Here is a 15,739-nt window from a genome sequence, read left to right as displayed (position 1 = left end):
AATATATAGGAGGTTCATTTCCAAAGAGGAGTAGAGGAATAGTCCAAACCTTAAGGCAAGGGAGTCAGCAGTAGTCCTAGAAATGAGGCCCAGAGCTTCAAAAATGACCACAGAATGGCTCCTTGGGAATGACAGCAACTCTGCCAACCCCATTTCAGAGGGGGAACAAAAATCTTTGGTCACTGGGATAAACAATAGAAAAGGATAAAGGGGTTATGCCAGCCTGTATTTAAGGAGAGAAGGCCTAGGGGGGCAGTGCCTGTGTGCACCTGGGGTGGGATAAAAATTTATAACCAGTTTCCTCCCACTGTACTAGTGAACTTAATTCCAGTTTTATCCATGTCTGTCCACGTGCTGATGTGAAAAAGACATACTACAAGCAGGAAACAGGCAGAGTTGCGTGACCTTTCTCTGTAAGTACGCAGCCACCTCACACACGTCCGACTGAATGTATTCTCTGGCCATCACTCCCTACCTGGTAAACCATGCCCTGACTTTGCCGAACAGTGGAGGCAATGGTCAAGCGTAGTGTACCATCCCCATCTCAAAGTTGCCACGGATCTACTAACAAAAATACAGTCTTTTCCTGGCAACCCTTTTGCAAATATTCCCAAGAATACTCAGCTGTGTTCACATTTTAACCTGCTACAGGAGCCTCACCAGTTTGTGAGTTGTACAAGGGTCCTCTTTCCTTTTAGGAATCCCAGGGGAGGTAGGGAGAGGTTGGGGGTGTTGGTTCTGGAATAATTGGAGATAGAGCTGATATCTTACTGCAGGCGGCTCACGGCCGTGGCCTGTTCCACCGCCACCCTCCTCCATGCAGGGCTGCCAGATTGAGCAAATTAAAATATAGAGCACCCAGGTTAAGTCTGAGTTTCAGATAAACAGCAAATAATCTTTTAATATAAGTATGTCCCATGCAAAGACATTATTCATTGTCTCCCTGAAATTCAAATTTACCTGCCATCTTGTATTTCGTCTGATACCCTCTTCAGCTTGCCACTCTCAAAGCCCACTCTTTCAGAAAGGGTTTCCACAGCTGTTGCCCGGGACAGAGCTCTTTCCTTTTGACCACAGCCTTCTCTTTCCCATAGTTTGCACCTCCCACCCCTCAGAGGGGGGCACATATAATCAGATGAGCCTGGTATCTCTGCACCTGGAATCACTGCTCCCTTGACCACCAGGACCCGTAGCCTGGATGGGCCTGTTCTTCCAGACTCCTACACACAGGATCTCAGCGCTTCTCCTCTTACCAGCCCCTCAGGGTGTACCCCCATCCATCACACATGCATGTGTCTATGTATGTAACTGATTGATGTATTACTTTGTCTGCCCAGAATCCTGTCCTTTGGGGCTCCACTCTTCCATTCCCTGTGTTTCAGGAGGTGCTGGTCCTTTCTTACTCAGCCACTGGGATGTGGTCTAGGCCAGGAGACTCACCCTCGCCGGTCAGAGAAGTCCATCTTCCAGACCACAGAGATTGTTCACGGCTTGGCACATGCTCAGGGTCAGGTCAGAATCCTCCCCCAACTTCCCTGCAGGAGCTGTTAATAAAAACTATTCTCTTCCTTTGGGATTATTGGCAGTAAGGGTGGTTTAGGTTGACGCTGCTTATGGCCATCTTCTCTGACACATAAGGGTCACTCTCTGAAATAAGAGCAGAAAACAACTATAAAAAGAGCAACAGAGAGGAGAGAGAGTAAAAGCCCTGATAACATTGTTAGAAAGAGCCAGAAAGAACTAACTAGAATCAGCTTTATATATATAAAGCTGTGTGTGTGTGTGTGTGTGTGTGTGTGTGTGTGTGTGTGTGTGTAGTGGGTCATTTAACTTTTGCTTAAAGCAGTTTGATTTGAATGTGAATCCTAAGCATACATGTCTAATCTTCAATTGGATATTAGATCCATGTTTTGTGAAACAAGCCTCCCTGGCCCCATGAAAACCCAGCAAGATGACTAGGCACCTGTTTCACTGCTCCCACATGCGCTATGAAACTCAGGAGCTGGTCCGTTGAGAAGTTCAGGCTCTTTAAGGGGCAGTAAAACCTAGCTCAGGAGGTTCCTCCAGCCTCTGCAGTAATCCAGTACAAACTGCTCTTTAATTAAATGCATGTGCACACATACAGTTCCTCACACAGATCCTGTGCATATGCACAGTCTGTGTGCTCAGCACGTCACACAGGTAATTATCGATGTGGAGCCACCAAACTTCCTGTGTGAAGAAGAGTTGAAATAAAACCATAATTTTACAGCAAATGATGATAGACACAGAATTCAAGTGAGTAGTCATTTCTAAGGGTGGGCAGTGAGAGAAGGGAGACATGGGTAGATATAAAAAAAAAAAAAGTATGGTACTAGAGCCAACTTTTACTGGCTCACGAAAGCCAATTGTTAAAATTTCAGGAATTTTGACAGCCAGTTGTTAAACAGCTAGTAGCCTGCAGTCAGCCCTGGTGGGAGTATTTACACCATGGAAATTGGCAGACACCAAAACAAGGGCCACTTTTTTTTTTCAGGGAGCTTGTTGTTAAACACCTACTAGCTGATGGATGATATTCTAATTTCATAACAACAATAATATTATCTGCTGATAGAATGCTGATTTTCCTAATAACAAATTCTATTATACCATATCATTATATTATAATTAATTCATGTTTTAATATTCATCATAATAATTCATAATATTATCTGTTGATAATATTCTAGTTCTTGGTTTGGGCCATGGATTCTGTTCACCATTTTAAAAAGTGAATGAATGTTCTAGTTCTGTTAAGTCCTGTCCGTTATATTATTTAAAAAATGAGTGAATTTAAAAAAGAGGTTGATGAATGGACCACAGATGTCAGTGCGTCATGAACCAAGGAGTATGATTACTACAATTCTGAGCACTTGTGACACAAAAAAGATGAAGAAAAAGAGCACTAGGTTCCCTCTGTCTTGGGGGCGTCATGTCAAAAGAGCCTCCACTAACGACTGTGGTCCACAAAGACCTGAAAGGTACTATCCCATATTCTGAGAGCAGCACACCAGGTTCTAGCCCCATGGAGGTGATTCTCCTTGGCTGCCTCACTGGACACACCTCTCCAAGGTCAGCTGTGGGCTGCAAATACTGGCCCAGGCAAAGTGGACCGTATGGCTCCCATAGCATGCAAAGAGAGGCCTGGGGCTACTCTAAAGTCTCCTTTCCTAAAGCTATAAGCACCCGCCAGGTGGTCATGGTTCTTGGGCCAGAACAGACCCAACCCCTAATGATAGCTTAGGCAGGAGGGGCAGCAAACACTAGCAACTCTATATGGTTTCTTGCCTTTACCTTGGCATGAAGTCAAGGAGGTTGACCAGGCTCACTAGTCCTAGAATTCAAGGAGCCTGGAGAGGCAGGAGTCAGGGATGGGCTGAGGTTATCGAGCCAGTGAAAGAAGCTGCACTGACCCAAAACCAGGGGGAGGCGGGGGAAGGGCAGAGGCAGGTGTAGAAACTAAGATGTGGATATCAGAAAACCAGAGAATGGAGAGAAGGGGGTGCCAAGCCAAGCAGACAGGCATGAGACTGGTCCTGGACAGCCCTGGAGACAGGCAAGTGCTGTATGTGATGGGCCACCTGGTCAGGCTGGCTTTGGCCAGCGTGGCCAACCAGTTGGTGGAGCTGGGTTCCCTGGACAACATTCACCTGTGCAGGAAGCTGGTCTGTCACAGCCAGTGAAAGTGCCTCCTCCAGGCAGAAGGCCTTAAAGATGCTGATTCCTGTGTAGTAGGGAGTGTCCCGGGACTGGTGGAGCACAGCTTCCTGAAAACTGCTGGCGGTGGGCAGAGACAGAGTGTGGGAGGCCACCCACCAGCCCTCCTGTGCCAGGCCCTGTCTGTAGGACAGGGTAGTTGGCCACTAAGTTGTGGTTCCTGTGCAGCTTCGCCAGTGGAGGGCAGCCTAAGTCCCAAGTAGCACTTGCTGCAGAGTTGAGAAAGCCTGGAGCGCCCTCTGGTGGTCCTCCCGCCATTGGAGCTGAAGCTAGGGCTCCCTTCTCTCCAGCCGCCTCTGGGGGTGGTGGGATGGGTGCGTGAAGCTACAGGCCCCACCCCCCCTTAACATGAGCCTGCAGCTGTGACCCTGGTCTTGTCGGGCAGGACTGTCAAACATCCCTCAGGACAGCCAGGAACCCAGGTGTGATGGTGAATTTTATGTGCCAATTTCACTGGGACACAGGGTCCCCAGATACTTGGTCAAATATTTTTCTGGCTGTGTCTGTTCCAGCCTTCAAACACAAACTGAAACATCAGCTCTTCTTGGGTCTTGAGCATGCCAGTTTTCAAACTAGAAGCACACATCAGCTCTCCTGGTCTCCAGCTTGTCGCCTGAAGATCTTGGGACATCTCAGTCCCCGTAATCCCCTGAGCCAATTCCTTATAATAAATATATATATTTCCTACTGGTTCCTCTGGAGAACCTTGACTGATACACCATATACCATGTACACAACACATTTCCCATATTTAAGGGGAAAGCCCATTTTCTCTCTCCTCATGTCTTCAGCCCTTTCCTGATGAACCTGGACCCAGCGTTTCTGTTTACAGTTCAGCCTGCCTAGATCCCTCAGTGAGCCATTGAAAAGCCACCATCCAGACTCCCTTGTCCCTTGTCCTGGCCAGTCAGATCCCTGGGAAGACCAAACCAATGAGCCCTCTCCTCCTGCCCCTAAGCCATGTGGCTGGAGGAAAATTAACAAAAGCTGACCAGATCCTTGAGATCTGTGCGCTCAGCTGGGTCCTCCCATAATTAGTCAATGACTTTGATGGATCACTCTCAGCCCCTCTTCCAAACACTGTCCACTCCCCTAAGGCTGAACCTGACCCTTGCCTTGCCATTCTCAGCAGATCGTCTTGCCTCCACTTTTCTGAGAAAAACATTTGACCAGAGCTCCTGCAGTGTCCCCTCTGTCCCCAATTTAAAATGTCTCTGCTCCTTCATCCATCCCTTTCTCCTTTCCTTCCAGACAGAAAGGTCTTGAGGTCATTGATATAAAGGCAACGTTCTTGATGGTGAAGTGTCCAAAGTGTCCACAGTCAACTCAAATCAACACGTGGAGAAGAGGTCTCAAGGGTCTGCATGGTCATTTGGAGGCAGCAACACATCTTCATCAGGGGTGCTTCTCTCCTCTGGCCTTCGTACCATGGGATGATCTCAGGGGACCACTCTGGCTAAAGCAGACCCACCCCCAAGGAACCCATAAGGGAGGCCACAGCCCAGGGCAGCCTCTCCATCATGTCCCTCATCCTGTGCAGGAACATCCTTCTCATCAAGCCTTCTCCATTCAGATCCTCCTTCCTTCCTTGTTTCATGAGACAGTTCCCCTTACTCACACTTGTACATTCAATCTTTCTCTCTCCACTAGATCCTAATCCTTGGTGTGAAATATACTTAAAACTCTTCCAGCCTAAATTGTCCCCCTCTCAATCCTGCTGACCCCCAGCTACTACCTTACATGTCTTCTTTCCTTCCCAGGCAGTTTCCTTGAGAAGTGGCCAACACACAGCACCACCAATTCAAACTGAGCATCCCTCACCGCTGAATTCTGGTTTCTGTGCCCACCCCACCCTCAGTTCCACTGGCACTGCCCTACCAGGGTTGATAAAGATCCAAGTCATCAAATTCAAGAGTCACTTTCCTTTTTGAATTCCATTTGTCTTTTTATTTATAAATATCCTTGAGAGAAACCAAAAGGAAAGACTAAAGGGCAACGCCCTAGCTGTCATGTAGGTGGAGGTGACCAGAGTCACTGTGGATGGTTCTGCTACTCCACGGCCGACAGAGCTGGGCGTGCTCCTTGCTTCTGCCAGCTTGGGTGCCAGACACAAAGGAAGACATTCCATCCCTATGCTTTTCCTTTTCACTTTTTTAAAAAATTAAAGTATAGCTGATTTACAATGTTGAATTAATTTCTGATGTACAGCATAGTGATTCGGTTATACATATGTATATTCTTTTTCGTATTCTTTTTCATTATAGGTTATTACAAGATACTGAATGTAGTTCCCTGTGCTGTACAGTAGGATCTTGTTGTTTATCTATTCTGTAGTGTGTATCTGCTAATCCCAAATGACTAATTTATCCCAACCTGCCTTTCCCTTTATATATACATATATCACAATTTCCTTATCCAGTCATCTGTTGATGAACATTTAGGTTGCTTCCATGTCTTGGTGACTGTAAACAGTGAAAAGTCACTTTCCAATTCTCCTCAGATAGGCTGTTCACCTATGTTTGGGGGAATGAAAAGAAAGAATATATGTCCACCCAGAGTACTGACAGGGGACGATCATGTGAATTCTAATTAGAAAAGGTAGATCCAAGGAGAAAGCAGTTCTTGGGCAGGAGAGTCAGGGCTAAGAAGTCCAGCCTCACCCATCTGTCTTGTCAGGTGGGTGCTGGGACTTGACCCAGTTAAGAGAGTTGACAGGTTTTCTGACAGGCAGATATTATCCCCACCATACTGAGAAGGAAACTGAGGCTCAGAAAAAAAAAAAACCCTATAGATTACCCACAGTTACACAGGGAGACCAGAGCTCCTTCCAACTCACAGTAATGATAATAGCAACCTCTTAATAATAACAACTGCTCACATCAGGCAAATGCTGAGAGCTTTACAGAGCATCAGGTCATTTAATCCTCTCCCAAAGTACAGACTCGTGTCTCCACCGGACCACTCTACACTTCTGCTTGCATGTCTAACAGGCATCTCAAGGGTGACACATCCAAAAATGAACTTGGGATCTTTTCCTCAAAAACTGCTCCACTTCTAACTTTCATTGTCTCAACTGATGACAGCTTCTTTCTACTAATTGCTCAGCACAAAGTGTCAGAGTCAGCCTTGACTCCTCTCACATTTCGTATACAATTTTTCAGAGAGTCTTGTTGTTTCTACCCTCAAAATATATCTGTAATCTGCCTACATCTCATCACTTCCTCTGCTCTTGGCCAGGTCCCAGCCACCCTCATCTCTCACTTAGATTACCTGGTCATCTCACATGTCTCCCTGCTCTTTCTCCCTCACCTGCCTCTCCCCAGTAATCACACACCCCCCATTCTATTCTTCTCAAAGCAGCCAGAGTGATCCTTTTAAAACTAAGACAAAGCATGACCCTCCCCTGCTCAAAACCCCATCTCACTCACACTAGAACTCAAAGTCCTTACTAGGGCCTGGGAAGTCCTTAATGATCTGCTCCCCAACCCCTGTGTAAAGGTCCACCTCCTGCTTCTTCCCATCTCGGTCTTAACACTCCAGCCACCAAATAGCCTCAAACACAGCAGGCCTGCTCCTGCCTTAAGGCCTTTACATTAGCTGTTCCTTCTACCTGGAGGGTCTTCCCCTCCCACACCCCTCCCAATTTGTCACATCCTTCGCCTCCTTCAAATCCACTCAAATCTCACATTCTCATTGCAACCTATCCTAGCTCCTCACAATTCCTGATTTCCCCCTCAGCTGCTTTTTCCTTTTTCAGAGCACTTACCACCTTCTAATATATTCTATAATGTACTTACTTGCCTCTCCCCAGTAGAATGTGAATTTTTCAAGGACAGTGATCTTTGTTTTGTCCACTGATTTTTGCCAAGCGCCTAAAAGACCATCTGGCACATGTTCAGATTGTTGAATTAATAACTCACCCCACTGACACCTTATGACACTGTCAAGAACAAAGCCCTTTATTTATTTTTTAATTGAAGTATAGTTGGTTTACAATATCATGTTAGCTTCAGGTGTACAGCAGTGATTCAGTTACATATAATATATTTTTCCTTTTCAGATTATTTTCCATTATAGGTTACTACAAGATATTGACTATAATTCCCTGTGCTGTACAGTAGGTCCTTGTTGTTTATTTTATATATAGTAGTGTGTATCTGTTAATCCCAAACTCCTAATTTATCCCTCCCCCCACTTCTCCTTTGGTAACCATTAGATTGTTTTCTGTATCTGTGAGTCTGTTTCTGTTCTGTAATAAGAATAAAACCCTTTAAAAGGCACTGTGACATCGTTTATCCCTTTGAAGTGCAAATTGACACCCTTGTACTGCTCTCTCGCTCCATCTGGTGGCAGTTGTTTCTCTCATCCCAGAGAGGTCCCAAGTTTTCTCAGAACTATTTAGCCCGCTTCTCACTGAGTGCGCATCGGACTAAAATCAAAGAGCACAAGCTCAGAGTAGGAAATTGTAGCCGTGAGAAGCACCATAAGGAGCCAATAGGCACAAAGACCTAGTCCACGTGGTGCATATTCAGCCTATCGTGCTCCTAATATTTTCCATCTCACTCTCTTCCGCTCTTCGCTCGCTCTCTCTCGACAAGATGGCTGCACCGGCAGTATCGGCGAGCGCTCCTCCCGCCAGTCCAGCCCCAGCCCCGGCTGCGGCCACAACCCCGGTCCCGACTCCGGCCCCGGCCCAAGCCCCAGCCTCAGCTCCAGCTCCAGCGCCGGCGCCGGCTGCAGCGCCCGTTCCAGCCCCGTCGCCGGCTCCAGCCTCAGCCTCTGACCCGGCGGCAGCAGCGGCTGGGACCGCGGCTCCGGGCCAGACCCCAGCCTCAGCCCCAGCGCAGACGCCGGCGCAGTCGCTGCCTAGTCCTGCCCTCCCAGGCCCCTTCCCCGGCGGCCGCGTGGTCCGGCTGCACCCGGTCATTTTGGCCTCCATCGTGGATAGCTACGAGCGACGCAACGAGGGCGCCGCCCGAGTTATCGGGACCCTGCTGGGTGAGTGGTCAGAGAGGATTGACGTTCTCTCCCTCCCACCTCCCCTTTATGTTGTTCCCCTCACTTTTCACCCGCATCGTAGTGCCTTGTTGAATAAATACCGTGTGCCGAGTGGTTTACGTTTTATTGCTGATCTTCCAAGGAGCATTTCATGTCAAGTATGATTAGTTCCGGTCTACGAAAAATGAGTTCAAATGCTGACTAGGACGTCAGAAACCTTTCACTCCCCAGACCCAGTGACCACGTTTTCCCACCTCATCTACTGCTAAATATCTTTATTTTCCAGGTGTTTACAACGAGTTTCTTCTAACAAGTTGGCAAGAGGGTGTGGGGACATCTGTAAAAATATATCCCTCTCAACAAGTAAACCGGTTTGGCAGGAACCCACTTGGGGTTTCAATAATATTCTGCTTTTCTGAACATCTAAGCGGGATCCTCTGTTCCTCAGTCTACTTAATACTGGCCCCCAATGAGCTATAGACCCTGTTCCCCCTGTGCAGTCTTTGTCCATTTGGACACAAACGATTGTATTATCTATTATTTGTATTAAGGTTCAAATGGAGAAATAACCCTTTCCCTGCCCATGTTCCAAATTTGGGGAGTGGATATTTCATGGTAAAGTAAAATTGAGAAGCCCTAAAGAGGGGTTTCTGACAATATATCTCTTTCTCTGGGGACTGCTGGCCCCATCAAATTCATTTTGACTCCATCTTAATCACAGATTTTGGACACCTTTGTGAATCCACTTTACTCGCTTCGCTTTAGTATCATTTCTCTTACTCTTGGGCGTGTAACAGTGCTTTCACCCTGGAAGACACCTGGTGTATTGCAAAGAGGACGAGAGGTGTAGACAGACTCCAGCAGCTATTGGCCATGTGCCTTAAGACAATTCACCTAAAGTCTAGTTCCATCGGGGGCTACTTTCCACTTAGTCTTTTGAGAACTAAATTATTTGAGAAAGCATCTAATTGCTGGCACAAACCATGTACTTAATAGCTGTTGATTGCCATCTTCTGTCACATCAAGCACGCTCCCGACACACACACACATTCTCTTCCTCTTTATCTTTGAAGATGTAGCATTTTATAGAAACTTAAGCTGCTCCATTGTCTTTCAAACATTACCACAGTTTTCTCAAGCCAGGTCTTTGTATTCTCTTTGCCCCAGGTCCCTCCCCTGCTCTCCCTCATTTGTTTCTTTAAGTTCCACTCATCTTCCAGGTTCCCAGGAAGAGTGTTCAGTGTCAGGTGTTCATCCATGCCCCCACCCTCACCCCCATTCTTAACCTCCCAAAGTATGACAGGATTCTGTGACTGTACCCTTCTTGGAGCTTCTGTAATAAATGTTTTTTGCATCGGTAACTTGGCACTCAAATACTAGCTCACCTTTTCAGCTTCACCGTCAGATTTTCCAAACTCACTAGGGCTGTTTAACTAAAGAAACATTTCTCCATCCTAGGTTTGAGCTGAGTGCCCCCAAATAGTACAGAGACCCTAGTTAGACCAGCTGTGGTCTCGATCTTCAAATCCTCTCTCAGAGTGGGGTCGTGGTGCAGTTATAGAGGCAGTGCTTACTGAAGAATGAAACATGGATTCTGCTTGCAAGAAACTTAGAAATTTTCTCAGAAGTTAATTCATGAAACATATTCCATTTGGTTAAATGAAGTCACTGGTCCCTTTGTACCAAGAAACTGTTAGGTACTTAGAATTCGAAGTTTGATGAAATGAGCTCTACTCTAACCTTAAATTTAAGAGGAAGATGTACTCTTATATGCAAATAGTTAGAATATAATGTGATAAATGCTCTAATAGGAGAGTGTCCTAGTGGCATGCAAATACAGAAGACTTAACTGTTTCAGAAGCTCGGAGTGGTCAAGTCTGTTGACACGAGGTCAGATAAGATAAAGAGCATGTATCCATTGGGTTTGGAGACATAGTTTCAGCTAAGGGGGCAGAGACCATGGTGAAGTGGAATTAAACAGACACTGATGGGTATAAGTGACATTGTGGTTTGTCATGGAAAAGAAAGCACTTGAAGCCTGGTTGCGAGGTGCCAGTAGATTAGATAAAAACGGAGCGGTCGAGGGACTCTCAGTCTCAGTGAGGTCAAGAAACAAATGTAGCAGGAGTAAAAGTATCTTCAGCACTAGAAGAATAAAAGTTTGTGGTGAGAGGCTGACATTGATGTTCACAGGGAGAAGGTTCCTGGATGATGATGGGATTGAGGTTATGACTGTGGGGCCAGATGTAGGATGGGAGGTACAGGTGAAGCTCCCTGAAATTGTGCTCTGAGAATAGGCTACCGAAAGGGTGGTCTATGTAGACATGGTTAGAAACTTCCAGGTAGCTCTGCAGATTAAATTATAAGGAGAAAGTGCAGAGGTTGAAATAATGAAGATCTTGGAATGAAGATCTAGAGTAACTGGTAGCAGGAAGTGACAGACCAGCAAAGGGAGACCTGGTGAAGGAAGGCTCGACCCTATTTGTTGAGGGTTAAAGAAAAGAGTTGGAGATCACGCCAGAGTTTCCTTTCTCTGGAGAACCCTAGTTCCATTGATGCGCGTGACTGAACTTGGAGCTTATGAGTCCAGTTTTTTGTTGTTTTCTTTGACTTTGAGGAAACCTCTTGAAAGCATTTGGAAAGTGGTTGAGGGCAGTTGGGTATCCTGGGGTTTTATAACACGTGGACAATTCTGTCTCACAGGAACCGTCGACAAGCACTCAGTGGAAGTCACCAATTGCTTTTCAGTGCCGCACAATGAGTCAGAAGATGAGGTGAGTGGGATGCTCCAGACGACCCTTCCTTCCCGCACCGCAGTGTGACCTGCTCATCCTAGAGCTCCTCCGGTTCAGAGAGCTTCGCCCATTTGTGCATAGTTCCCGGGCCTCTTCTGTCTGCTGGGGGCGGCCTCCTGGCCTTTTTACCGATTTTGCTATGGACTTCTGTCTTCTTAGCGTCCTCTCTTGCCTGCCTCCTTAGGTGGCTGTTGACATGGAATTTGCTAAGAACATGTATGAACTGCACAAGAAAGTCTCTCCAAATGAGCTCATCCTGGGCTGGTAAGTTTCGGGGGGAGCGGGTTGAGGGTGGGGGAGGATGGAAGGTCCCAGTGTTTGCCAGCGTCTTCTGCCACCAGACTAGGTGTCATACTCCCTCTTTTGGAGACAGAGTATTGAAGTCTGTCACCTCAAGGAGCTGTGAACTCAGTGTGTTTTGCTGGTGGTTCTGATCCTGTGAGGCCCAGAATACTACTTACTCTGAACTGCAGCTTTTACTGAGCAGGTCTTTTTATGCCTTCCTGGTGACTTAGAATTTTTCAGGAGCTCTAGGTCAGCCTGTATTTGACTTGATACAATTTTCAGTGTGCTTAATTTTTTGGCATGTGTTGCCCTAGAGGGTATCACTACTGTAAGGGCGTCAGGTACCTAGAGACACCCACACCACCATCGTGTTTGGTTCTTTTTTAATATATTTTTATTGAAGTATAGTCAGTTTACAATGTTGTATCAATTTCTGGTGTGCAGTACAATACTTCAGTCATATAGGAACATACGTATACTCATTTTCATATGGTTTTTCACCGTAAGTTACTACAAGACATTCGTGTTTGGTATTGATGTCACATGTAGACGTGAGTCCACAGCTATGTCCCTGTTTTCCAGGTACGCCACGGGCCATGACATCACAGAGCACTCTGTGCTGATCCACGAGTACTACAGCCGGGAAGCCCCCAGCCCCATCCACCTCACTGTGGACACGAGCCTCCAGAATGGCCGCATGAGCATCAAGGCCTATGTCAGGTGACCGGGGACTCCAGCCCCACCTCCACCCTACGCAGGCGGCGTCCTTCAGTGTGTGACTCGCTGCCCTTCCTCACTCAGTTCTCACTGGAGAGGTTTTACTCTAAAACAAAACCTATCCCTGACGTTTCCACTCACTGAGCCGAGGCTAGCCCAGATTTCTGCTCGTCGCTCATAACCAGTTTCAAATGGCAGCCCTTTAGGTATTTGGACAAGCTTGTTTTTCACGTCGTCTTTTCTGGAAGCTAACTCTTCCATAGTCCTGCAGTTGATCCCCTCGTGGTGCTCTGGCCGTGGTTCTTCTCCACGTTCACTGCTTTTCTGAGTTGCCCTTCAGTTTGTCGTCATCCCTAGAACTGCGCACAGGACGCAGGGCCATGCAGTTTAAAGGATGACTGTCCTTATTTTGAACACGTCTGTTAACCCGGGATAGAGCACAGCTTGGACGCCAGTAACGTTACACTGTTGGCACGTTGAGCTCGCAGTCAGTGGAGAGCTGCTTGATGGGGGTGTTGGGAAAGGCTCTGGTGGGGTGCCAGAGGGGCAGCTGCGGGAATTGGAACAATTCTGTTTTCCGGTTAGAATGAAACCCTTTGTTAGCGTGTCTCTTACTCTGTTTAGCTCTGTGCTGTTTCTGTGTCTGACACGGACGTGACCAGTTAACCATTATCGGGTAAGACAAAGGTGGTGGGTGTCAAGTCCTTATGGGCCAGTTGGAGTACCACTAAGTTCTAGCCACTGCTTGATTTCTTAGCCTTTCCAGGTATTTCTGGCTCTTTAAGATCCAATAAAAGTGTATAGTTGACATAGTAAAGGCGATCACCTTTAGTCAGATTATTTGTAGCACCCAGTCTTACCTTGGTGGGCCAGTGTCGATTTTCTTTTTTCAGTGCTGATGAGGGGCTCAGTCCCAGAAAAGACGTGTCCTGTCACTTCTCTCCGTGGGGGAGGATGTCTAGGCAGCCAGTCCCACAAGGAAATGCAGTGTCCTGTCCTCACCACTGAGACTGCGCAGTGTGTGAAGTCATCCTCTGATGGGTCCAGGCCCAGCCCAGAAGCTGAGTCCCCTCTCTCAGGCCGAGGGTTTGGTGTGTGGAATGAGCTAAGGGGAGGAAGTGACTTTTCCCCATTATCTCTGAGGTTCAAGCGGTCCGGCCTTCTTATCTCAGAAACTCAGTTGCCGTACCCTTGGTATGATTGCTTTCCCAGCCTGGACTAGACATGGAAACCCTCTCGCAAGGCCATCTGTTAACCTTGCCTTCTCTCTCCCCAGCACTTTAATGGGTGTTCCTGGGAGGACCATGGGGGTGATGTTCACACCGCTGACAGTGAAATATGCGTATTATGACACTGAACGCATCGGAGGTGAGTGACCTTCCCATACCCTCTTTTTAGTCTTTGGCATTTTTCAGGGAAGGGGGGTTCTGTCCTGTAACAAGGATGGGGGGCTTTGGGTGGGTTAAGAGGAACTGTTGATCTAAGATTTGTGATCAGTGTGATCTACGGACTGTTACTAGAAGTAAGTCATTCTCCTATATAAGTGGGACTCAAGGAATTATTTGAGAAGTTGTTAGAGGTGGGAAATTAGCAGCACCAGAGGCTACGTGGCCATTCATATGAGGCCAAGACTGATGGTTACCGTGCTGAGTGCAGGAGTTGAGCCCTCTCAGGTGGAAGAAAAGCTAATAAGGGCAGAGCAGGGGAGTTTTGGGAAGTTGACTGCATCCAAAGAGAGGTGGTTAGAGATCTCCTTCCTGATAGGATGACTGAAATCTCTCTCTTCTTCCCCCAACCCACTCCCACAGTTGACCTGATCATGAAGACCTGTTTTAGCCCCAACCGGGTGATCGGCCTCTCCAGTGACTTGCAGCAGGTGGGCGGGGCATCGGCCCGCATCCAGGACGCCCTCAGCACGGTGCTGCAGTATGCGGAGGACGTGCTGGTGAGCAGGGGAAGGAGGGGGAAGCATGCAGGGACCTTCACCCTGAGATCATGACGGGGGCACAGGTCGAGCAGTAGTCTCAGGGGTGAGAATTAACTGTGCCTCGTTGCATTTGCTGCTCAGTCTGGAAAGGTGTCTGCTGACAATACCGTGGGCCGCTTCTTGATGAGTCTGGTTAACCAAGTCCCCAAAATAGTTCCCGAGGACTTCGAGACCATGCTCAACAGCAACATCAACGTGAGTGCCAGCCCGGGGCTTCTCAGAGCTGTGCCTTCCCCCGCTTCAGCATGTGCTCGTGTGTGAGGGGCTTTGGGGGAGGGGGCCTTGCGGGGACAGAGGAGGCAGGGCTCTGCCCGTGGCCCCCCTGCAGTCCAGGCTGGGAGGAAGGAAGGGAGTCCATGTGCATGGAGATTCCCCTCCTGCTTCCTTGTTTCCATCAGTTCAGGTGTATCAGGAGAGATGAGAAAGCGTTCTCAAGCATTTCCCTCCTGTCTTCCACCTTCCACTCTTGCTCAGCGTCTCCTAGCTGTCATTTACCCAGGACTGTCCTCACACCCAGGGTCCATCAGAGGCTAGCCTTTCTGCTCCCTTTCTACCCAGCCCCTCACTCACTGTGGATCCCTTTTCTTCCAGGACCTGCTGATGGTGACCTACCTGGCCAATCTCACACAGTCACAAATTGCCCTCAATGAGAAACTTGTAAACCTGTGAATGGGCCCCAGGCAGCACTCCTGCAAGCCTGGGCCCCATCCCACCCTGCGACTCAGAATGGAGTGAAGGAGAAATGATTTCTTTGTGGTTTGAGTCACACTGAGTCAGTCAACTGCTTGTGACTCTAAATAAACATAGCCTACCTTTTGTAAATGAATGCCATCTTATGTGAGTTTACCGCTGGGTGGGAGGAGGGAAACTGTTCTGGGACTCACACAGAAACCAGGAAGTGAGTGTTCTGGTAGAAGTTGGCAGTGAATGTGGCGTGACTGTCATCAGCAGTGGCACCCACAGCCCAAGCCAGTTTAGCTTCTCCTGACCCAAGACCAGAGAGCCTTCTCAGCACTGCTGGTACAGGGACACCTGCTCCCTACTCTTTTTTGCCTATACACAGAACAAACTGAAAAAAACTGATTTTTATCGCTTTTATTCCATAGTGTCTTACATGGATGGCAGTCCAAAGAGTTGCCTTATGCACAGTTTGAAGTATCTGGAGCGTGTGCTGCTGAGGGAGAGGAGGGGAGAGAAGGAGTAGGTACAGATCTCAGTCCTA

At 47.6% G+C, this 15,739-nt stretch overlaps 1 protein-coding gene across 1 annotated transcript; it reads left to right on the top strand.

Annotated features, from left to right (window-relative positions):
• The first annotated feature begins 8,307 nt into the window (after window positions 1-8,307).
• EIF3F (eukaryotic translation initiation factor 3 subunit F) lies at window positions 8,308-15,339 on the top strand. The gene is made up of 8 exons (XM_010985916.3): window positions 8,308-8,733; window positions 11,437-11,507; window positions 11,713-11,792; window positions 12,396-12,533; window positions 13,807-13,898; window positions 14,339-14,475; window positions 14,599-14,712; window positions 15,109-15,339. Exons 1-8 carry the CDS (start codon window positions 8,334-8,336, stop codon window positions 15,184-15,186), a joined length of 1,110 nt encoding a protein of 369 aa, XP_010984218.2. The 5' UTR covers window positions 8,308-8,333; the 3' UTR covers window positions 15,187-15,339.
• The last annotated feature ends 400 nt before the right edge of the window (window positions 15,340-15,739 follow it).

Source organism: Camelus dromedarius, chromosome 12 (genome assembly GCF_036321535.1).
Source record: "Camelus dromedarius isolate mCamDro1 chromosome 12, mCamDro1.pat, whole genome shotgun sequence".
Taxonomy (NCBI): Eukaryota; Metazoa; Chordata; class Mammalia; order Artiodactyla; family Camelidae; genus Camelus; species Camelus dromedarius.
Note: the sequence above shows the minus strand (reverse complement) of the source record. Positions and strands in the feature narration are given on the sequence as shown.

Coding starts and splice junctions, on each gene's coding strand:
- EIF3F (XM_010985916.3), top strand. CDS start 8,334: ATGGCTGCACCGGCAGTATCGGCGAGCGCTCCTCCCGCCAGTCCAGCC. Junction 12,534..13,806: donor AGCATCAAGGCCTATGTCAG/GTGACCGGGGAC, acceptor CTCTCTCCCCAG/CACTTTAATGGGTGTTCCTG. Junction 13,899..14,338: donor TGACACTGAACGCATCGGAG/GTGAGTGACCTT, acceptor CCACTCCCACAG/TTGACCTGATCATGAAGACC.